Below are 23705 nucleotides of genomic sequence, written 5' to 3'. Positions count from 1 at the left end.
CATATGCAGGACAGTTCCTTTGGTATGAGCCACTTAAGTCCAAATATGTGCACACTATAAATAACATCAAATTCAAGTGAAATGAGTCTGGAAGTTGTTGAGAGCCAGCCAACTGATTTCCTGCCAACTGACGGCGGAAATATCATTTTGAATGTCTTTTTAAATGTGCAAAACATGTGGCCAGACACAAGGATGACCTTTACTAGTCAATTAACCCTGGTGTTGTCCTCGGGTCAAAATGACCCGCAGCTGTGTTCAACCAAGTTCTAATTTATTTCTATATTTTTTATATTTTTTGGGATCATTGGTCATCATTCTTTAAAGAAACAGCCTCCTCGTCACCAATGATCCCAAAAAATATGAAAATAAAATAGAACTTGGTTGAACACAGCTGCGGGTCATTTTGATCCAAGGACAACACGAGGGTTAAGTCATTAATTAAGGGTGATGAGCATGTTATGATGCTGATAATAAATGTAAAAAGATAAAAATACCGCCAGCAGCTCCCTCACTTTTCGGTGCAAAAGAGAAAATGACTTGAAAGTTGCAGATCGCCTCAAACCAAACCAGGCTTTTGATTTTGATTGAATTTCATGTTTGAAAAGGAAAAAGCTCAAACTTCCAGTCATAAATATACAGTTCCATTAATGCATGTGTCTAATAGTTTATTTTTGTCACGTGCAGCTCAGTTGCCGTCACTCAGTCTTCACCGCACTGCAGCTGCCGTCAGCAGGAAGCCACCATTTGCTGCCATTTATTTATCTGCCTCAAGGAGTTCTGTCTGTCCCTCAAAGCTGGATGCCAAGTCCGGGAGGCCTTTCGAAAAATAACAGCCATCAGATGGAGAGTGGAATATCTGGCGCTGTGCAGACGGCGGCTGAAACGCACTCAGATCTGTTTTTCCACTGTCCATCACAGGGCAGCAGATCTCAACAAAAACCACAGGAAATTCAAGATGTTTCCACTTGTCTGTCTGTCTGTCTGTCTGTAAATCTGCCTGTCTGTCTGTCTGTCTGTCTGTAAATCTGCCTGTCTGTCTGTCTGTCTGTCTGTAAATCTGCCTGTCTGTCTGTCTGCCTGCCTGTCTGTCTGTCTGTCTGTCTGTAAATCTGCCTGTCTGTCTGTCTGTCTGTCTGTAAATCTGCCTGTCTGTCTGTCTGTAAATCTGCCTGTCTGTCTGTCTGTCTGTAAATCTGCCTGTCTGTCTGTCTGTAAATCTGCCTGTCTGTCTGTCTGCCTGCCTGCCTGTCTGTCTGTCTGTCTGTAAATCTGCCTGTCTGTCTGTCTGTCTGTCTGTAAATCTGTCTGTCTATCTGTCTGTCTGCCTGCCTGCCTGCATGTCTGTCTGTCTGTCTGTCTGTAAATCTGCCTGTCTGTCTGTCTGTCTGTCTGCCTGCCTGTCTGTCTGTCTGTCTGTCTGTAAATCTGCCTGTCTGTCTGTAAATCTGTCTGTCTATCTGTCTGTCTGCCTGCCTGCCTGCCTGCATGTCTGTCTGTCTGTCTGTCTGTCTGTCCTGTCTGTCTGTCTGTAAATCTGTCTGTCTGTCTCTCTGTCTGTCTGCCTGCCTGCCTGCCTGCATGTATGTCTGTCTGTAAATCTGCCTGTCTGTCTGCCTGCCTGTCTGTAAATCTGCCTGTCTGCCTGTCTGTCTGTAAGTCTGTCTGTCTACATGGGCTCCAACTGTGGGCACAATGGAAGAGAACACATCCATTTTGGAGCAAACATTTTACTAATATTAAAAGTACAAATATTATTTTCAATAATTCAGTTGTCATTTTTAAAATGCTGGATGTGTTTCAGTCTGGCTTCCGAATTTGGACTTTTTGGTGCCTTTTTGTGGCATTTAAACAACAACAAAAAAGAAATGATGCTTCTAAATTCCTCTGTCAAATTTGAGTATTGATGATAAAACCACCTGGTGAGGAATACTGTGACGGATTAAAAGCTCCAGAACAATCACTAAAATGATTTTGTCAACAAAAACATATTGAGTGAAATTTTTTGATGCACTTGCTCCCATGGCTCAATAAAATATGGTTAAGATTAAAATTTGGATTCACGGTGCAAAATTGTGCAAAAGCAGCTGAGTTGCAGATCCAGAGTACATTTATCAACGTTGATCTCGGAGTATAAATGATCTGTCTGGCTTGGTTTAACTTCGGTTGGAAGATCTGAAGAAGCAGAGGAGTCGGTGAAGGCTTGAAGTGCAGCTGCTTCGCCACCTGAAGGACACGTGGTTGAAGCAGTCAGGTCTTCTAAAAGGTTTCTGAGCAGCATGTTGTCTCCCAGAGACGGTGCGAGGACGAGACTCGGTCTGGGACTCCCTGCTGCTGAACCGAGAGTCACAGTGGAAACTCTCTCGGTTTATTACTTTGTTTAAACTTGGAAAGTTGACACGTTTGTTCTGCCACCGGCCGTTTGAAGCCCACTGAGCGTGGGTCCGGGTGGCCCAGATGGGGAGCACTTCACTCCGCTGGTGCTGCTGGCGGACACAACGGAGAGCAGCACTGTGACGGTCTTCCAAGAGAGGGGGGTGAAATCCCAGCGGATTTTTAATACCACAAAAACACACAGAAAGGTTTCAACATGTCGGCGCGTTTGCACGAAAAAAACCTGATAAAATCGGTTCCCAATAAGCAGAAACTGAATAACAATCAGAATGAAACTGAAACTTCTCCATTTTGTACTCTTTGGCGCCACCTGTGGCCATCGCCTGTGTGACGTCATTTCTTGTTTCTTTGGATTTACAGTTGTTTTTTGTGTTTTTTTGTGTTTGATCTGTTCCTGTAACTATTAACTCACAACGCCAGCAAAGACCGGAAAAAAACAAGACTTTCCTTTAAGGTCGTTCAATTTGTAAATCTGTAAATGTTAGAGCTTGTATTTGTGGTCCACGGGATCAGTCACCATCGTGATACCTCGTTCGGAGATAGATAGAGACTTCACAGACATTAATGTAAAAGAAAATCTTTAAGATTATCCCTTCACATTAAGGTAGGCGAAAAATTTACGAATTTGTTCCACTTGTTGCTTCGGATAAAAACCTATCGTTGACAGCATTATGTCAGTTATACAGCAGATTTAATACAACCATTAAAAATCCTCTCATCAAAGATCTTGATGGAACATATGACGGAAACTTGTCTAAAATCCATTTAGCACATTTTCTAGATCAGTGGTTCAAAAACTTTTATTAAATCTTTGCACCCTCAAGGGGAAATATTTGTTCGCAGCCAGTCCGTACAGCCAGCCACAGCATTCCTCTGGTGTTTTTTACCTTTTTAGACTTTCCTACACGACACAGGAATACTAAGCAAAGTTTGGTCGAAGCCAAACGAAGCTGAAAAGTCTCCGTGTCGCCTTAACGGCAGCCGTAACCTCATTTGTGCCCTCCGAAGAACAGCTGGGAGGCAAAAGCTGCAGAGAACAAAGTGCCTGCTGAAAGCTGAACTCATTATAACAGGTTGAGACAAGTTTGGTGTCCAAGACTGAAGAAACCAACGACTGCAATCACAGAAAAAGAAACTTATTACGCGCATCAAAGACTTGGTGAGTATTTTTAGATTTTACGAGGTTGGAGTTTTGAGTTTAATGGAAATTGAAAGTCCTGAAATATAAAGTGCAAAACAACAATTGTCTGAAAAACCTTTTCAAACACACCTCATCATTTTAATTCTGCACATTTTATTGTTATGTGTTTTTAATGCTGAGGGTCCTTTGGAAGCCATTCAAACTGAATTGCATCATTTCGTAGATGCAGAGTCATCAATCTGACACTAAGTTTTCCATCTCACAGCATCGTCACGCCTCGACCGGCCTCACAATCAGGAAGTCCTGGTTACCGTCAAACCTTTCTGGAGTTCTTCCAGCCGAGTGTTGAACTGAAAAGGCTGAACTGTATCAGCTGCAGACAGGTTTACACCAAACAGCTGAGCGAGACGGACCACAGTCACACAAAATGTCCTCATGAGATCTGCTCAGTCGATGTTTGAACAAATTAGAGAATGAAAACAAAGCTTCCTTGGTGGCGGTTATACGGTAGTTTGTGCAAAGACCTGAATTGGATTCGATACCAGAGAAAACACTGTAAACTGCTGCTTTTGGAAGGAAGATCACGTTTTCCATTTCAGCCTCCATTTGGTCGTAAATCTCTCGCGCACAAACGAGGCTTGACGTGAGCTCTTACTGTACGACGAGGTTTTACAATGAGGAGTGAGCTCACTGGTTTTAATGCGGTACAGTATCAGCGCTGCCCCGTTTTTTCCGCTGCAGATTCAGACGCGCATGTGAAGGAAACAAAGATAATGAGGAACCTCCTGCCAGCTGCCTCCGCTGTGGGCCAAAAACCCACCGATGTCTGGAGGCTTTCGCACTGAGCTTCCTCACACTCAACTCAACCCGACGGTGAACGCACCGCGGCAGAACAAGCTCGCCGGGTCGTGCCAGCGAACACCCGACACGACAACCTGGAGCGTCGGGGGAAAAGGAAACGCGTTGATTCGCGTGGCACGACGAACGCACACGGCACCGTCGAATTCCAGACAAGCCCTCACAAGGCGGAGAGAAATAAAGACAGGCAGAAAGAAAATAATACGACGAGACAACGAAAGACCGAAGGAGAGGGCGATGGAAAGAGAGCGCCGGGAATGAGTCAGTCCTCCCGGCTCCTCCTCACCTTCCTCGCTCTCAGCTGGTTTTACATTCCTGTCCGGTCTTGCTGCTTCTCATCGTTACCGCTCAGAGTGGCTCGGTCCACCGTGTGCTCTAAAGAGTCCGCTCTCACTGACCCGTACAACAACACTACGATGAAACCGCACCGTCAGGTGGCCAGATGTTCAAAGAGGTTTCTACCTCATCGGATAGCGAACACGGGGAATCGGAGAGAAGTTCAATCGAAGCGAGGACGTCCTAATTAAACGACATGTTTTAACCTTTGGTCCACCGGGACGCCTCGCTGCAGCTCATCTCTAATAGCACCTGTAGCAGTCGGCCTGACGTAAACTTCATCCAGAAATATCGCTCACGTCTTAAAGTCTCCATGAACACCATCTGTACGGAGACCAGGATTTACATACGTGCCGACAAACGTGCACGAACACGTCTTTTGATGCAGACCCTCAAATATCAACAGGGAAGCACGCATGGATGGTCCTTCAGTCCTTTTTAGAAGTATAAATGACACATTTTCTGGTTTTTGCATGTAATGTGAAGCTTTTCTCTGATTTATATTTGAACTTTTAGTTTTGGACTGTAGATCAGAAAACACAAATAATACATCAACTTTCAGTACAACTTTCTGAGAGCTCACCTTCAGTTTACTGAAGGTTTGTTTACGACCTCTGAACGTTCTGATCTGTTGAACTCGACTGAAGTAGCTGCATTCGAGTTCTTCTCAAAGTTATCTTCAGACTAAGATCGTCTTAGTCCCAATGTTTTAAATCTATGGGTTTAAGATATTCTTTACAGTTGACCTAAAGTCGTGTAATCAGACCAGAGAGGTAAAAGATGTTCAACACGACCAGTAAATCTGACTGAAAACTGGAAGGTTTCTTCGTCTTCTTCTTCCCTCTCACTGCCCCTCTAATCTGGTTGGAAGTGTTTATTATGACTCTACAGGAGCAACACGCTCGACCTTTAGAAACAGGATCACTTCAAACATTTCGCTCCAGCCGTGTTCAACACAGTCTCGTATTTAATGTTTCTTCTAAGAGCCCGTGTGATGATTTGGACGACTTCCAAGGTTTAGTCACAGCAATTACAGTCAAACCTCAAACATTAGCTGTGAGCTGTTGAGCCATACGGTTATAATAAAAAAAAACGTAGAGTCGCTTCTTCGTGGAGGATCAGCAGCTCTCAGCTTCGTGAAAATAATGTGCAGCTACACTGTTTATTTTTACCACATTAGCAGTAAAGACCGCGATCAAGACACCCTGAAATATGAGTATTTATTCACTGTATCTTTAATAAAATATACACACTACTGAATGTTTATTTAAGCTCTCTACAGTAGCTGTTAAGACCATTATGAAGACACCCGTCTTTAGGAGAACTTAGGCACTACGAAATGTTTATTTTAGGCTTAAAATTAAGACGTTTTGCAGCGTTTTCCAACCCAGAGTCAATTAAATCAATCAATGCTTTCGATATTAAACGAAACAACTCTGTAAACTGACAGTGTCACTCAGACACACTAAGATTTGGCATCCGACTCTAAAGCTCTCCTGAGCTTTTAGCCTGTTTTAGTTCATTGTTTTGGCCAACCAACAGTGACGTCAACCGTCGGTTTGCCATCTGGCTATTTGAAGCTAAAATGGACCATATTAGGACGAGCCGGGGAGGAGCAAGGGGTAGATTTGACTCGGTCTGATTGGAAATCCGAAAAGACGAAGCCCCGCCCACCAATAGTGGAAACCTGACTGCACCACAGGCCTGTCAATCAAGCAGACATGCCCCCCAAAGATACCGCTTCGAGGCCTAATATCCAATCAACGATGACACCATAAATACTTCTGGTAAAATGTGTTGACTTTGTATTTCATGAGAGAAGTTGAATGGGAGTATATGGAGCTGGCCCCTAGTGGCACTCGGTGGTATTGCACTTCACAGCACTTCTGAATCAGCCTCATTTTTCAGACCCTGAAGCTACCTCCACTACGTCCTGAACTGGAGAAAAACTGGACGAAAAAAACAATCTTTTCTAGTCATTGAACAAGACACTGAACTCCCAGTTGCTCCTGTAGAGCAGCACAATCCAAAGCTTCGCTTGTCCTGGGCAGCTACCAGGAAGTGAGTTAGTGAAGTATGTTCAAACAATTTCTCTTTGAAAAATACTTGTTAAAATGAAGCAATGTTATAGGTAACTTCTGGTGACGGTTTCCAGTCACACAAACTGAAAACGTCATGGATTGAAGTCAACTGCACTGCTTTTTTCTCCCATAATAGCAGCAAGGAAAAACAGAATAAAGAGCAAAACGATTCCCATGATGTCTCAACACCGGAGAGGGTGGAAAATACTGCAAGCAAACAGGGCATGCAAAAAACCAAGGCACTGCATCAACTCATAGTTTTGAGATAAAGTCATGGCACAGTAAACATCGTAATGGGAACAGTGTTGTGGGGCCATACGGGAGGGAGGGGTGGACATACATCCATCTGAGAGCCAGCTGGGTGTTTCATGTCAAAGAGGTGCAAGCTGGGATTAATCCTGTCTCCTTTTATAAACCGTCAAAGTGGTCTGTCTGAAGGCGCTGCAGGGACCAGGAGGTAAGCGGTACTCCGACACGGCTAGCGGGCCTGTTGCCATGGCACACACCGATATAAGCTGTTTATTTCCAGCCGTGTCCTCAACATTTTGGCTTTCTAATCTTGTGTCTTTGGAGGATACCTAATCCCTCCCTGAAGGCAGGGAAGCTAACAGCCCTGCTGGAATCTGCAAAAGGTCACAAGCGGTTCATAAAGTCACCGTCCAGAGTTTGGAGAACTCGGGGGAAGTTATCTCTTGTTTACTCTCTTGGTTGTTTATCACCTTTGAGTACATCTCGACCCACTTCTCTCCACCCTCCGAGCTCTCCGGGCTGCTGTCTGTTTTTCATTCCTCTCCCCGTGAGGCAGGACGAGATCTGACGAGCAGCTCGATGGGTGGCGGGTTGAACTAACACGGCGGGGTGAGGAGTTCACTTTCCGCCGGGGTCAAAAATGTGCCGACTCCTGGCACTCCCCGGCAACGCTGGACTACGAGCCGGCGCCAAATGGCAGAAAAACACAGACTTATTTCCACTGTGGGACAGCTTGCAAGCTAGATTGTATTTTAAAAGGTGCAATTAGCTTTTCGTAGTTTTTACTGTCCCACAGCACAAACGAGATGATCCCAAGATGTCGACGAGCACCTGTAGTGGATCAGAACTTCGACTCAACCATTACTTAACCAGCCTCTCCACTTTCTGGACTTCAGAGCTTTGGAACAAAACGTCACCAACTATTGAATCTTTAAACGTTCCTACAGGTCGTTATCCGTTAACCCTTCAAACCCTGTGTGCTTATTTACACCCTTTATTTACTGGTTCATATCTTCGTCACAGAGGACACGGTAGAAATATAAATGAATTACCTTCTAACGTGGTCTCGTAGCCGGTCACAGGCATGCTGTCGCCTTTGTCGTACTGGGCGTACACGTTGACTTCGTAGCGGGTGAGAGAGGTGAGGTGGGGGAGGAGGGCGGTGAGGGTGTCCCCGGGCACGGATATGGACACGTAATGACCGTCGGCGTCGTCTCCTGGCTTGAACTGGATCAAAAAGGCCTCTGTGTTGGTGGCGTCGATCTCCCACGAGGTCCTGAAGCCGTGCGGTCCGACCTCGGAGAAGGACAGGTCCCTCGGTTGGACCAGTTCTGGAGGGAAAAAACAAAGATGTTTCAAATAAAAAGAAAACAATCAAGTAACGATCTTAAAGAACATTCATGTGTGTTCATTTGAAATCTGTCACATCTATCATCTATGAATTGCTTTTGAACATATAACATCCTGTTTTTACTGTGTTGAGCTCAGTTGGGTTGAGGTGAGATTAGTTAAGTTACATTGGTAAGAAAAATGAGGTAAAGTCCCTCCACAAAGATTGGATGCATATTCAAACAATTTCTGCAATAGTGATGGCAGCTTGCAATTTTGCAAAATTCACAACATTTTTCTGCAAAAAATGTTGACCAGAGAAGCTCTGGTGAAAGTATTACAGCATGAAGTCGACTTCCCAAACGAACCTGACTGATGTCACTACGTCACATCACTTGTCAGTATAAAGAAAAAGGAGCACAAAGTCTTGACGTTACATCATATTTTAGTTCCAGTTGGGACAATTTTAAAAAGGTACGACTCCATTTTTTTCTCCTGAAGAATAAGCTGGAAACTATTGTGTTGTTTTAACCTTTTATTTTTGAAAACATGTTGCAGATTCCCATGGAATACCCGTGGTATTAATAGTTTTAATGTGAAATGTTTGCCGGCGATTATTTAGTATTTTGGTGCCGTTTATCGGTCACGCCCCGTTTTAAAAAGACCTTTAAGCTGCTTTTCCTGTTCCATTGTAGAAGTTTTGAGGCATACAGGAGAAAAAAATAGATAACTATCTGAGATGTGACAGTTACAGTCACAGTTTGTCTTTGGCGCTTTGGAACTTACTGATAGAACTTTGTAGTTTGGCTTTCTGGAATAAATTGTATTTTCTTGATTCCTGTTGTTCTGGTTTTGTACCCTCATGGTTGAAATGAACTTATTGTAAGTCTCTTTGGATAAAAGCGTCAGATAAATGAAATGTAATGTAATATAATGTAATGTCTTTGTGAAACCGGCCCCAGATGTGATATACGAGAGTCCCGTCATTAAAAGGGGCCCTTTAGGAGCCCTGTTGTTACAGACTTTATGGTTCAGTTCTTGTCATTTGAAATTAGACCCGACACAACCCTGACTAATTTATTATCTTCCTGTTTTATTAACGTATTACTGTAAACAGCTGGCAAACAGGCTGAGACGTACGTCATTAATCAGCTTTGTCTTTCTGCTTTAAAACTTAAAGGAGTTGTACAATTTGTATTTTCTGAAAGTCCGTTGAGGTGGAAAACTACAAGCAGGATGCTCACTGAGATTGAACCTGTATGTGTCTTAAAAGTTGTTTTACGCTGTAGAAAAAACAACTCGGACTAACTAAGACTGCATACGTCATTTAATAAAGATGAACCATCTCCAACTCATCTGACAGCCTCATCAGTCAAACACCACGAGGAGGGCGGCTGCCGTGAAACGTTGTGAACCGTTACTCTGGAAGCTGTGACTGCTGCTCGTCGGGCCTTCTGCTTCTCTTTGTTGACATAAAGTCGTTATTATATAAGAATTATATAATCTGCAATCAAAGCTGGTGTGAGTCACATTAAACGCTGGCAGACGTGGCGGCTCGGAGCCATTGTTTGCCTCTTTAAGTGGCTGAAACAGCACTTTTTGAGACGAACTCTTGTTGCTCGTTGAAACTGTACCATCAGATGTTTGGAGGTGGCTTGTGATTTCAGCACAAAGAAACGCTTCTCAAAGTCAAATTTTGTTTGTTTGTGACTGCGGCACACCTGACAGTCTGGACTGTCCTTATGTGGCGATACTGAGGCATCTGGTGCTGCAGCGAGCTTTTAAAACGAATGCAAACAGAACCTCTGCAACCACTGCTTGACCCACTTCTACTATTTCCACATGCAGGAACTCTTTCTGCCCTTGAAAGATCAAAAGGTGGACATGTGTTTTACACATTGAGGCAAAAAAAGAGAGGGCTTAGCTGAAAAAGACACGCTTGGAAAAGTGACATGAAAGTAATTGTGTGCACATGGACGGCCGGTGGTACTATTGTGTATTATTCTCCACCACGAAGGCTGGTAGAGTTACATCTGGCTGCCGCAGTAATTCATTGTTCAAATGTTCCAAATAATACCAGTTAAATGGTAGTTGTGCAACATGTGCTTTAATAAGAAAATAAATATGTTTTCTAATGAATGTGTGGAGTGATTGAAAACATGATCCTGGCTCGTAGTGCGGAATAGGAATGAATGAAAGTAGTTGCAGACCTTTTTCAAAGTCTTTTAAATTCTTCAAAACTAAAAAGATGTAAAAGTTCCTAGTGACTGTTTGTTGCTCCATCGCTGGTACGTGTGGAGTTATTTTGTGCAATTAAACAAAGATTGCGTACGAAATTAAGCAAACAACAGATAAACAAAAAGCAACCGCCAATTTTCTCACCAACAATCGATAAACAAGCGTATGACCGGAGACTCACAACTGTGACTCAAACAGCGTTAACGGTAAAGTGGAACCACTGCACATGATTTCATCCAATCAGGGAAGACTTAAAGCTTTTTCCTGGAGCATTGAACTCAAATAAGCGTTTGATGTCGCCACTGACTCAGCTAAATAAAAAAAAAAGGTGTTCAGCACATGAGGAAATCTTTAAAACCCAAATCCTCAGACTTAACTGAGGACACAGAATCATTAGCATCGATGACCAAAGCAGTAAAAAACATGGTGAAATCAATCATGGTGCAATAAATCTGTTCCAGATTGTTGGTTTCTGAGGTAATAATCTTATGAATAGTGCTTATACAGACCAAGATTAACGGTATAACGGTTCAAACTGAGACTGAACTGATTACAGTCACAAGCAACACCATAACTCGGTTCATCTTGACGTACTTCATCTCTTCAGACCGTGAAGAGTGATCTCTAATTTCCATCTCTGCTGCTAAATCTAAGATCCAACGGCTCAAGGAACCCTGAAACCAGTGAAAATAAAGATTCGCTAATGTCGAGATAATTTGGTTTCTGTTTTTAGAAAAATATTCCCAGAATCAGAGAAAATATTTGCTAAGAACCGGACTGAACTTTAATTCGTATCAGAGTAAAATCGGAGGGACACTCGACCCTCCAATAACAGCAGAGAGCTCAGAAGAAGCCAAACAAAGCTGCGTGTCGTCTGCGTAGAGGATTACCGCAGCGGTACTTACGTCTCTGCAAGATCTTGCGGAGCTCCTGCTCGATCCTCAGGCAGATGGACTGCGTGAGTTCTTTGGAGATTCTCTGGAAGGCATCGAAGTCTTCGACGGTGTACACGTGGGTCTCCGCGGGTTTGTTGGCGATGGCCTCCAGCTCGCTCCGTACGGCGTCCTTTACGCCCACGGCGAAGATCTCCACGTCGGTGCTCCTCAGCTTGGTGGCCGGATCCCGGAAGGCGTCGGACGACTTCCCGTCGGTGATGAGGATGGTGACGCGCGGGACGTTGTCGCGCGCCCCCCTGGTGGTCTGGAAGATCTTCTCCCTCACGTAGGTCATGGCCCTGCCGGTGTTGGTGGAGCCGCCGCGGTACGGGAAGGTCCTCACCGCCTTCACCACAGCGCTGAGGTCGTGGTGAGTGTTCAGGTAGAACTCGGTGTGAGGGTCTCTGCTGTACTGGACCAAGCTGATCTGGACTTTGTCTCGTCCGATGTCGAAGGAGTTCACCAGCACCTCGAGGAAAGCTCTTACTTTGGCGAAGTTGGCCAGACCGATGCTGTAGGACCCGTCGACCAGGAGGACGACGTCGGCCTGCACGTCGACGCCAAGCGAACACTCTAGATGGGGTCAAAAAAACACCCAAAATGAAGATGTAATTTAGGGAAGACTCTTCACGTCTGCTTTTACATCTGTAAGACAAAAATTAACTTGTACCTTCAATATTTCGTACTCACCCAACGAAACTTTGACCGGCTGCGTCTTCTGCATGGCCGTGGCGGGGTCGCTGGGCGTCAGGCCCTTCAGGGCGAACAGACTGATCTCGTACTCCGTGTCTGGAGAAAGGTCTCGGACCACCACCGAGGTCTGGGTCGGGCCCACGTACAGATCCTGCCGCTTGCTGCCGGTCATCATGGGGATCAGCTGCAGCTTGTAACCGGACACGTCCCCGATGGAGGCGTCCCACGACACGCGCATGGACTTGGAAGCCACTTCCAGGACGCGGAGGTTCGAGGCCGGCTCAACGACTGCAGAAATCACAGTCAGTTATCAGATTATTCTACACGTTTGAAAATACAAACTTCTCAGAGAATTAAAACTGATAATAAACCTACAGAAGTATTAAATTATTGGGCTCTGGATCTGAGTGGGCAGCTCTGGTAACTTATCACAGAGACTTCTGTATGAACAAACTTTGATAAAAAAATAAAAGCCTGGAAAAGAGAAAAATACTAAATATGTTCTACTTGTTACAAGAGGAACTGGTTACTGTGAACTACAACTGGAAGTTCACGTAAACTTCAATAAACATGGTCTTTTTGCAACAAGGTAAACAACTTTTTCATATTTAGCATAAAGTCATGAATAGTTTCTACCTTAAGCGTTTACGGCAAAAGGTGAAACTCTGTTTTAACTTCACGTGAAAAGACACGATGGCGGAAAACTTTTAGCACGTTAGCGAGTATAAAAGTGCCTTTTTTTTCCACATCTCACCTTCCTCTCCGCTGACGGGCGAGTTGAGTTGGTCGTCCACGCCGGCGCACACCTGAGTGATGAGCTCCTTCTGCACGCCCTTGATCATGTCGAAGTTGGCGACGCTGTAGACGTGGCTTCTGTGAGGGGCGGAGGCCATCAGCTTCATCTCCTCTTCGTCAGCCTGTTGGACACCTGACAGAGAAATCACAAATCAGAGTTGATGTCAACGCATCTGAAAACGGGGGGATTGTTGTGGTTGTGGGCGTCGGCCCGAGTGACGGGCGACGCCAGCGCTCGTAAAGCCGCCGGCGTCGTGCGTATTTTCTCCGGGTCCGTAAATACCGAGAGGTCCGTAACGGAGTTTAGTGAACATTTGTTTTCCACATTAGCATATTAAAAAGTTCTGCAGCTTTTCTATTCCACGTTGGCTGGAAAGTCTGACCACATGGGCAGGAAATATGAAACTGGTCCGACTCCCTTTCAGAACTTTTACAGTCCGACTGTGTGGAGGAGCCGAAGTCCTTCACAGACCAGTTTATTCAAAGTTCAACTCAAGACGTGTTCATCTGAAGGACGCAGGTGGTACTTCCTACTTTTAAGACTTAATATGACTCTAAACTGCATTTTAGAGGAAATTTTGTGTACGACTTCCATTTATTTGACAGATTAGATTTAGATTTATAAAATAAAGTTACTTCCAAAAAATACCAGCTCCACTACCAAAATAAAGCAATTAAATGTCAAATAAAATCTACTGTTGCTCCACTACATTCAACAGGAAAATACTTTGCTTTTTTAAGCACATTTATATGACATCTGCTTACTTTGCAGAATAATACATTAATGAAATATGAACATGAGCTAAGTCTATAAAGCATTACTGATTTAATTTATCTTTATTTCTTCTTATTTATTCCCTTGTGTTTTTCATTCCTCATTTTATTCCTTCTTGGCTGATTTCGTCCTTTTTATTTTTATAATTTTTCAGATTTTAGTGCTCATATTTGTTTAAACTTTGACGAGTTACCTACTATAGTAAAACAATACTAACATGCTAACATTACAAATATTACAAAAATGTGTGCCCAATATTCCGTTCTTTGCAGTTGATATTGTTGAATTCGACTTGAATTTTTGACTGCAGTACTTTTACTTGTGTTTGAGTATTTTCTCTTACAGAAAAAAAACACCTAAGTTTTATATGTTTTCCACGTGATCACATGTATGACTCATGTTGCAACATATGATAACGTGGGGAAAAAGTATGGAGAAATGGGAATCACATGGGCGTCATGTTACACCATGAAAATGTTCCAATGTGAAATTCACGTGGTTTTTCTGTAAGGATTTACATTTTGATGTTTCTGACTTTACTAAAGTAAACAATCTGAAAACAACCTTGAATTTGGAGTGTTGAAGATTTGAATAAAGAGATTTCAGTCTCTGATGATCAGTGTTTTGACTCCTTCATTGTTTTTCTGACACACTTCTGTTTGTCCAAAGAGATCATCAACAACTCTTCACTCCACAAAACTCTAAACTTTACCAGTTGCTGAAAGGAGGCCGACTTCCTCTGAGCTTTAAGAAAAACCCTCCACCTCTAAAAATCCTCCTAAAACCGGAGAATGTAAGAAGGCCGCGTACCGAGGACGAAGATCTCCACGCCGTGGCTCCGGAGCTGCTTGGCGTAGCTCTCCACCGGATCCTCAGATTTGCCGTCCGTGACGATCACCAGCACTTTGGGGAACCCCCGCCTGGAGCCGGCCGCCTCCGTGAACGTGTTTCTCAGGACGGAGTCGAGGGCGGCGCCTGGACCAGAGACACAGATTAAACTCCACTGGGACGACATTATTAATAAACAAGTGGAAGATAAATTCATAGATCTGCATTTGATGTAAAATATGGAACAATAACAAAAAAAAGAAACATTCTGATTTTTGACAAAAAACAAAACTTCTTGAGATTCTTGTTTAATTTTATCGACTTCTTTTATATTTTTAAACTTTTTATGTTCCTGCAATAAAACCATTTGAGTAAAATACAAAAATGTTTACAATAAATATTAAAATATTTTCATGTAGAATATAGTGTGTAGGGAGAGTTAGGAAAATCTGCCACTGTTAAAAAATTAACTGTAAAAAGTTTGTTGAAAAAAAAATCAATTCAATGGAAAAAAATGACAGGAAAACTTTAACTGTAAAAAAATCTCCCCTAATCGGTGGTTTTACCAGCTCACCTGTCATGCTGCTGCCTCCTTTGTACGGCAGCGAGCCGACGGCTCTCAGCAGCGCCGGTCGGGTCAGGTGGTCCTTCAGGTGGAACTCGGTCCGGGCGTCGTCGCTGTACTGGACCACGCCCACCCGCGTTTTGTCCCCGCTGATCTGAAAGGCTCCGGCCGCCGCCGAGATGAAGCTGCGGACGTACTTGAAGTTCGGCCTGCCGACGCTCCAGGAGCCGTCCACCAGGAACACCACGTCGGCGACGGCGCCCGCTGAGCATTCTGGGGAAATAAAAAGGTCCGTCAGTCTTCATTTAACTTTAATCCCATTTAATGGTTTGATATGTTTTACTCCACATTAATGTTTGACTGGTTTTCAGAAAAGATCCTGTGATTTTGAAAGACTTTTTTCTTTGTTTTTGGTTGTTTAAGACTCGTTAAATCTCTGGATGTTGGACCAAACTGCACGGTTGTAGGTCCAAGAACAGGCCTCTCCTCCCTGCCCTACTTTCAGGGAGTTTCCTCGTGACTTTCCTCTCATGAAAAGAAGGAAAAAGCAGCACCAGCTCGTCATCCTCTGCAGAGCGGCATCCAGCAGCAGCAGCAGCAGCAGCAGCAGCTCTTGTAAATCAGTATCTGTCATGGTTTCCACTTCTCTCAGCACTTCAGGGCTGAGCTGCTCTCAGCTCGCTCCCCACCTACGACCCCCGCACTGAGCATGTGCAGCTTCCTCCACGCTGGCATAACGGGCCGGCAGGGGACCAAACCGATGAGCGAATACTGTAGAGATTTACGGGCCTAATTTTGATTGTTGCTGTACAATGGGTCGTTGTGTGGCGGGAACCTCCCTTCTGCCGCTGAGCTCACGCTGATGGACGCCGACCAGAAGGAACAAAACGTGAGCAATAAGGACTTACTGACTGAGTCTGAAGGGTCCGGTTTCTTGGAGGGTCCTCTCGTGCTGCCGCTCGACTCCACTGAAAAACAAACGTGAAATTAGAAAAGTTAGAAACGATTCAGGTCGGTGTTGAAATCTTTTCCTGCAGCGAACGTCAGACCTCTTTTGTTTCATGACATTTATTCCCTCATCTGAAGCTTTCTTCAGCGTTTTAAACAAGTTTCTAAATGTCGGAACAAACAGGTCGATGTCATCGTTTCTGGGCGATTTCCAGCTCGGAGCGTTTGTCGGATCGTGAGCGAAGGCCTCGCCGCCTGCTAGAAATCTGGGTCAGCTTCCCATTTTTGTGTTCACGTTATCCCTGTTTCACAAAACATGGATGATCCAGAGAATCTCCAATACGCTAGCTGAGAAAGTAGGACTGAACATGGACCCTGCTGCAGCTGAACTGAGATCTGAAGCCTGAATTAATCCGTTCTGAATGTCATAAACGGACCCGGTGGTGAGATCGTTTTACAATCGCAGCGTTGAAGCCAAGAAAGACGAGAAATCAAAGCAACTTTAAAGAGAAAAAGTAAAACAGAAGTGTTTGTGAGATTGTTTTTCTCTCTGAGCTGCAGAGATTAGAGAATCGACCAGAAACACTTCGGTCTGTTTCGGAGTTGAAGGTGTTTCCGTGTTGTGTGCTGGTTGCAGGTGACTTCCTGCCAACAGTGATCAGCTGCAGAGCAGCTTTACTCGCCTGTTCGGATGTCTGGTGCTGATTTGCGCTCAGACTCGGGGACACGGCGGTGACTCACGTGTGATCTGGCCGGAGATGGGCAGACTCTCCTCCGATCCGGCGTACGCGGCTATCGTTACGACATAATCCACATCTGGAGTCAGGTCTGAGATGGAGGTCTTAGTGGCAGATGCAGACAGAGTAAATTCCTTTGTTGCTTCTCCTACAAGTATGCACAGAGTCAGGGGGAAGCCATTAGGAAACTATTACGTTACTCCGAGTCGGAGCAGGCTGCAGAAAAAAAGAAAACCTGACTCCGACGGATGACCTGAGGACTGGAACAGCCGTGTAAACACAAAACAACAGTTTGATTCAATTTAATGAAAACTTTCCGCATAGCTATAAACCAAAATACATCACGTTAACCCTTTAATCTTCCATAAAACGAAGGGTAAATATTCATTCACGCTTTAGCTTAGAGTGAAATCCTGAAACACCTGCAGGTGTTTTTACGTCCTTAATGCAGGATTACTGTTTTATTCATGTATGTTTGACATGAAAAGACCCATAAAATCTACATTTAAAGATTAGTTCAACATCTTGAGGAACTAAAATTGAGGTGAAGATCGATTTCAGTGTCACGTCTGGGATAAGAACAGAGCTGGGTGTGGTTAGCCTAGCTTAGCATAAAAACTGGAAGCGGTGTTGAAAATAGAAATGATTGGAATATTGCTTCATAAACATAAATTTATTTAGGTATAAGATATTGAACTGAAAAGTATATAAGTAGGATAAATAAGTTGGGAGGCTGCTCCTGTTGCGCGTGAAGCACACGGAGCAGAAGGAAGGTTAAATAAGTGTTACACATTTCATCTCTTCATCAACATCAGTGACAAATCTTTGGGGAACAGAACATCTTCAACACACCTGCTTACAGCCAAGCGTTCCTGAGCACATGCAGTGATTTCCACCACAGAATCCTGGTTGTTTTTAAAGCAGCGCCGCCTTAAGGACCAAAGATCACAGACAACATCAGACTTTGTGTCAAACTCTAAACGGTCAACAGAGACCCTTGAAAGTCTTCAGAAAGTCTACGGCGATGAAGCGATGAGCCGGCGAGGTGTTCTGATGACATCACGTTTCAAGAGGGGCGGAGCTTCACCGTCCCAGACCGAAGAAGGCGTCAGGTCAGGAGACACCAGCTGGGCTTTCTTTGTGTCACCGTGAATTGGTCCCCCAGAGTCAGACTGTCAACACCGAGTTCCACCGGGACCTTCTGAGGTTCTGTTCTGGTTCTGACTTCTTTTCTACTTTGTAGTCTTCAGGTCAGTCTGGGTTTTGTACTTCCTGTTTGATTTTGTTACTACTCACCTCTTGTGTCTGTCTTGTTTTACTTCCTGTCCTTGTTCTGGTTTTCCAGCTTTGGCGAGTTTGTCGCTCCTTTTCAACATTTTTAAACATTTTCTGTTTCTCAAATATTTCACCCAAAATCTGAATCAAGGGACCAGGCCGAAAACCAATATTGGATGGCTGTGATCATCGGGTCCTCAGGCGGCACTGCTTTAAAAACACCCACAATTCTGTAGTGGAAATCACTGCGTGGGCTCAGGAACAATCGACTGGAAGCGGCTGTGTTGAAGATTTTCCATTTCCCACAAATTTGCCCCAAAATCTGACATTTCTCTGCTCCAGTTTCAGGTCCACGGTGAAATCACAAACGTCCACGTACCAGCGGTCCCGTTAATGTGTTGAAGTGAAACGTGAAGTTCCACTTTGTAAACATTTGATTATAACTTGGCAGTTATGAAGTTGATGCAACCACCTGCTATCTTTGAGCATCGTGGCGTGTTGAAACAGCCTTTTTTCAGACTGGTGCCACAAAGCTGAAAGCACGATTATCTACAATAATAATGTATGATGTAGCGGCAAGATGTGGACACATACTTTTATTTTGAGTCAAAAGGAGCTGCAGGTGATGTAACTGTTGTTTTAAAGCTTCTCAGCTGTTGAATGAGCCGTCTGACAGATGTGGCTGTGGTGCAGTTGATAATTACACTTCATACATAATGTTTTTCTTCTTTTTTTTTTTTTTTTATCATTAGAGCTCCCGGAGCGAAACATGTGTCTGCAGAAATCTTCAGATAATTGGGGGGAGTGTTGAGTCTTGCCGGGCAGAGCGAAGTCTTTGTGACACTTGTAATGTTTGGGGCTCGGCAGGACCGGACTCGCAGGTTTAACGAGCACCCACCTGTGTCTGAGGTCACTTGTATTCTGTAGCCTTGTATCCTCGACCGCGGTCTGCTCCACATCATCTGCACTGTGTTTTCATTTAAAATCTTAAACTTCAGATCCGACGGAGCGTCCACTGTGGAGAGAAGACATCAGCGCAGTTAATCCTTTCAGCTCCGGGCGACTGATGTATCGTAATGATCAACACAAAAACAAGGGTTTTCCCAACAGTCAACACTTTCAGGACGAAGTTAGACAAGTTCACTGTTGGGGCGAACAACAAAACAGCAGACACACCAAACTACAGATGTGAGGAAAGCCATTTTCTTTGAAAAAAATGACCTACGTTTGAGCTTGTGTCAACAACAACACACTGAGACAACAAACACAACAACACAACACTACGCTGCTACGGTTTACTACATTGAAGAGGGAAACACAAACAGGGTGAATACGAAAATTGGGTGAATTTTGTCTGTAATCAGTCTACGGAAGCAAATAAAGGTCAAACTGAGTCTTCAGTTGTGTATTTAGTTGTTATCAAAACCGAATACTGAATGTTAAAACTTAAATATTACTCGATATAAAGCATTTTGAACAACATCTTTCTGAACATAAAGCTATTTCAATTGCATTAAAATTTTTCCATTTAAATAAAATTGGTCCACAAAGTCCGAGAGAAAATTTAAGCGTCCAAGTTTTTAACAGGTAACTGGTAATTTTCAGACTAAAAAAAAATTATCCAATTGGATTAATGAAATCAAAATCAAACAGAGGATTCAACATCAAACATCTGCGATATATTCAATTTAGATTTATTAGAACTGATCAGACCTTCGTCCAATCAGGTCGCTTTCTGTCGGTCACATGACCCAGTGAAGAGCATTTTTGGCTCAATTTGATTCTCTAGATCCGTAAATGTTCAGTTAAATCTGATCATCTTCATTTTTAGCTTTTCAAATACTGGATATTTAAATGTTTGATCCTGCAGAGAAATCAAATTGGAAGTTGAAAACTTCAAATCATAATTCAAAATTTTAAAAATCCCGCCACATGAAAAAAGGCAGGAATTCAAACCAGATGAAATGTTGAAATTCAGATCGTTGGATTGAACATTAAGAGATTTCAATTCTATAAACTTTGATTTTTTTTTTTCAACAAGAACTATTCAGTCGGGATCATATTTCACAATTAAACATGTAGTTGTTTTTAAAAAGGAACATTTTTCTGGCCTGTTTTTGCTTCCGTACGCTGCTCACTTTGGCTGCTGACGTCGTGAAAAATGTTCTTCAATTTTTTTTTTTTAAATCAGCAGCCGCTTTGTAAAATTCTCCGTCAACAAACTACAACATGGACTGAATGACACCAGCAGACTGTCCATGACCTCAATCCAACTCAGGACGCTGAATTGACAAAAATTCTTTAAAAAAACAACAACTCCCCGGTGACGATTGTACAATGGACGAAGATCTGAACGATCCATTGCAAACCTCATAAAAGAATACGCAACGTCAGTGCAGACGTGTGTACGTCTTTTCTGCTCTCAAAAATCTGCACCAGCGGTTCTTAAACTAGTTTCTCTTGTTAGTATAAGAACCGCTGGTCTCTTAAATAAAGATTATTTACACACAAAATACAGATCAACACTGTGATCACTGACATGGAGGAGCATGCATGTGTACATGAAAAGTTGTTTACAACAACTTGGAGCGACGGACAATAAAGTTTCCATGTACACAACGGACCACAGATTGTTTTTAAAAAAATATTTTTAAAATGATATTCTTCAGGTTGGGGCGGAGGACTACAACATCACAGCCTATCTGACAATCCTAGCTCGCTATCAGGAAATAAAACTTATCTTGGTTGTAAAGACTCACTTTAACACTTTAAAATACCTTAAAGAGCTCAAATTAGACAAATTACATCTGAATTATGAGATCATCTTAAATACATATGCAACTAGCAGGAACTGGTGCTGTTTCTCAAACATTTTTCACTCTTAAATGGTAATAATGGTCAATAAATTCCACAAAAAGCTCCTAAATATATCATTTAACCTTTTCAAAATGCTCATTAATCTCCTGAAACAGAAGATTCCTGCAGTTTGTAGCAAACAAACCGGAGAAGATGGTGCATTTGGGACTATTTTCAGCGGCGGATTAATACACATCCCGGGCAGGTAACTGGTACATCAGGAGATAAAGAATACTTATTAGCTGCATGGATTTATTGACTGTAAGAAAAACGCGGTTTTGTTCAACTTTATCGAACCTTGTTAACAAACAGGTGTCTGACGCCTGAACTTTCTACAAAGATTCTCCTGAACTTCCTCCCAAAAAAACAAAAGTATCTAAACACCGCAGAGAGCCTAGCTGAGACTTTAAAGAGTATTAGCCGGTATTTTCTAGACCACCAACCGGTTTGTCTGTTAGTGTGGGAGTGAAGAATATCATCGTAAAATATTGTCGTGAAGCCAGGACCGGAGGTCGAGGCTTGACCGGGGGGAGGGTGACAGGAACGTCGAAAACGGGAGGAACCACCAACCTGGTGAATCAATTCAAGGGCGGCGGGCTGCAGCTTCGGTTTCCACGCAGGTCTAAACTACCCGAACAAACTCCAGAGACACACACTCACACTCACACACTCACACTCACACACTCACACACACACACACACACACACACACACACACACACACACACACACACACACACACACACACACACACACACACACCGTCCACACACTCACATCCACACTGTAAAACTCTTCTTTGAAGCTTTCTGCATCAAAGGCTGCTTTTATTTTGTAGTTTTTCACCTTAAATGTGACAGCTGGGAGCCTTTTTTTAAATTATTTTTTTATTTATTTATCTTCAAGGTGTTTCAGGTTTTAACTTTGGCCCCCGGCATGTCGAACTATTCCACGCCGGAGAATATATACGACCCCGTTAGTGTGTGGTGACCTCTGGAGAGGCTGCCGAACCCCCGCCGGGGCGTTAACGACACAAAGGTCACCGGAGGTCAGAAGCTCTCGTGGAAGCAGAGATGAGGAAGACTCTTTTACGGCACCTTCTTCTTTTTATTCTGGGAGAATGCAGAGCTGCGGCGGGCCAACTTTCTCCTTCTCCGATCTGCTAAAAAAACTTCTGGAAAATAATGTGAAACTCATATTTCGTCTTTCCGTTCCATCAGGAGAAAGGAGGGAGGGAGGAAACTTGGCTACGTGCCGGCTGGCCTCTTTCCTTTTTTCCCTTCTTTTCTTGAAATGTGGGCTACGGTAGAGGACAGTTTTGAGCAAGGGCTCCTCCTGGTGGCAGAAAGGCTGAACAACATCTGTCTGAAGGGGAAAGGTGTTCTACTTATCCAGTTATTTGATGATAATTTAATTTTTTAAAGATTGACGAAGAAGAAGAGCCAAAAGTATTAAGATTTTATCTTTTAGGGACAAAAGTAAAATTTTTCTACATGTTTAAATTATTTTTTCTAAATAGTGGTGGCTTAAAACATAACTGGAAACCACATTTGAATATATATTTAAGTGTCTGCTGCATCAATGCTTTCTGTAAGTAACATTTATGACTTAAGCTGCTTTTACTGGCTAGAAATAAACAGCTTCCATCCATAAATTCAAACCAGATATTTGAAGGAAATCTTGCAAGTTCCTGATGGAGAATAATTGGAGTCATAAAAAAAAGAATCATCAATCAAAGGTTAAACACAATCTGAAAGTTAAAACGTCAGTTAACAAATCAATCCACAAGAACACATTTTCTTTAGCTGTCATTGTTTTTATTCAGACTTAAATATGCAGCTGTAGAGAAAAGGCAGAAAGATGTGAGAGGAGCTGGAGGTCAGATGTGGAGGAGGATGAAGAGGAGGATGAAGAGGAGGAGCGGCTTTACCTGGGTCCTGGGCCTGACAGGAGGACAGCAGCAGTGCCAGGAGCGCCGCCGCCACCAGAGACAGCCTGCTCTTCATCTTCAGCTCCTCCGGCTCAGCAGCGCATGAATGAAGCTGCGAGAGGAACGAAGGAGGCGGTTTAGAGTCTGAACGGCAGCTCCACGGCAGCCTCAGGGCTTCACGAGACCTTCACGAGACCTTCACGGTACCTGAACGTGCACCTCGGAGCACAATTATGTAACTATCATCAGTTAGTTGTTGAAAAGCCACCAGAAAACGAAACTTTGAGGACAGGAATAGTTTACAAAGTCGTATTTCTACGATCCTGGCGCTCAAAAAACAGCCAGAAAATAATTACATGACAGACTTAATACGTATAAAGTCCAGAAATCCTCAACTTTACAGCTTTAAACAACAAATAAAGCCTGTTTTACTGAATGGAAACCTGTTGGAATAAAAGCGCACGAAGTCAAATTTGTTTCCTTTTTCCACTTTCTATTGGAGCTCAAATTCTGCTGCATTTACTCTGCAGAGATCTCAATCATGCCTTTAATATATCTGCCTGATGAGAAATACTCACTCCGGTGGAGACAAAGTCCACTGTTCACAATAGCGGAACATCGAACCTGGCGCCGCGCGCAATTACGCACCGCAAAGCTAAACAAGTAGTCCACGCGTTTCTCCAAATAATCCAAATTAATGATGAAAAACTGTGATGTTAGAGGATATAAGAAATAACACAAACAT

General features: G+C 43.3%; 1 protein-coding gene across 2 annotated transcripts in view; it reads right to left on the bottom strand.

Annotated features, from left to right (window-relative positions):
- Positions 1-23475, bottom strand: part of col12a1b (collagen, type XII, alpha 1b) — an 85148-nt gene extending 61673 nt beyond the window's left edge. For both annotated transcript variants that reach the window (XM_069722724.1, XM_069722725.1), the window contains exons 1-10: positions 22961-23475; positions 19073-19189; positions 16904-17047; positions 16123-16182; positions 15224-15487; positions 14632-14796; positions 13006-13179; positions 12249-12539; positions 11529-12131; positions 8109-8387 (exon numbers count right to left, since the gene is read on the bottom strand). In XM_069722724.1, coding sequence (XP_069578825.1) covers positions 8109-8387; positions 11529-12131; positions 12249-12539; positions 13006-13179; positions 14632-14796; positions 15224-15487; positions 16123-16182; positions 16904-17047; positions 19073-19189; positions 22961-23036 — 2173 coding nt within the window. In that variant the 5' untranslated portion in view covers positions 23037-23475. The remainder of the gene's footprint in view (positions 1-8108; positions 8388-11528; positions 12132-12248; positions 12540-13005; positions 13180-14631; positions 14797-15223; positions 15488-16122; positions 16183-16903; positions 17048-19072; positions 19190-22960) is intronic.
- Between the last annotated feature and the right edge of the window lie 230 nt (positions 23476-23705).

The sequence above is a fragment of the Brachyistius frenatus genome, unplaced genomic scaffold, assembly GCF_029030835.1.
Source record: "Brachyistius frenatus isolate BFR_SWC_R1_liver_20210118 unplaced genomic scaffold, ASM2903083v1 Contig_302, whole genome shotgun sequence".
In the NCBI taxonomy this organism is placed as follows: Eukaryota; Metazoa; Chordata; class Actinopteri; family Embiotocidae; genus Brachyistius; species Brachyistius frenatus.
This window is presented reverse-complemented; position numbering and strand designations above follow the sequence as displayed.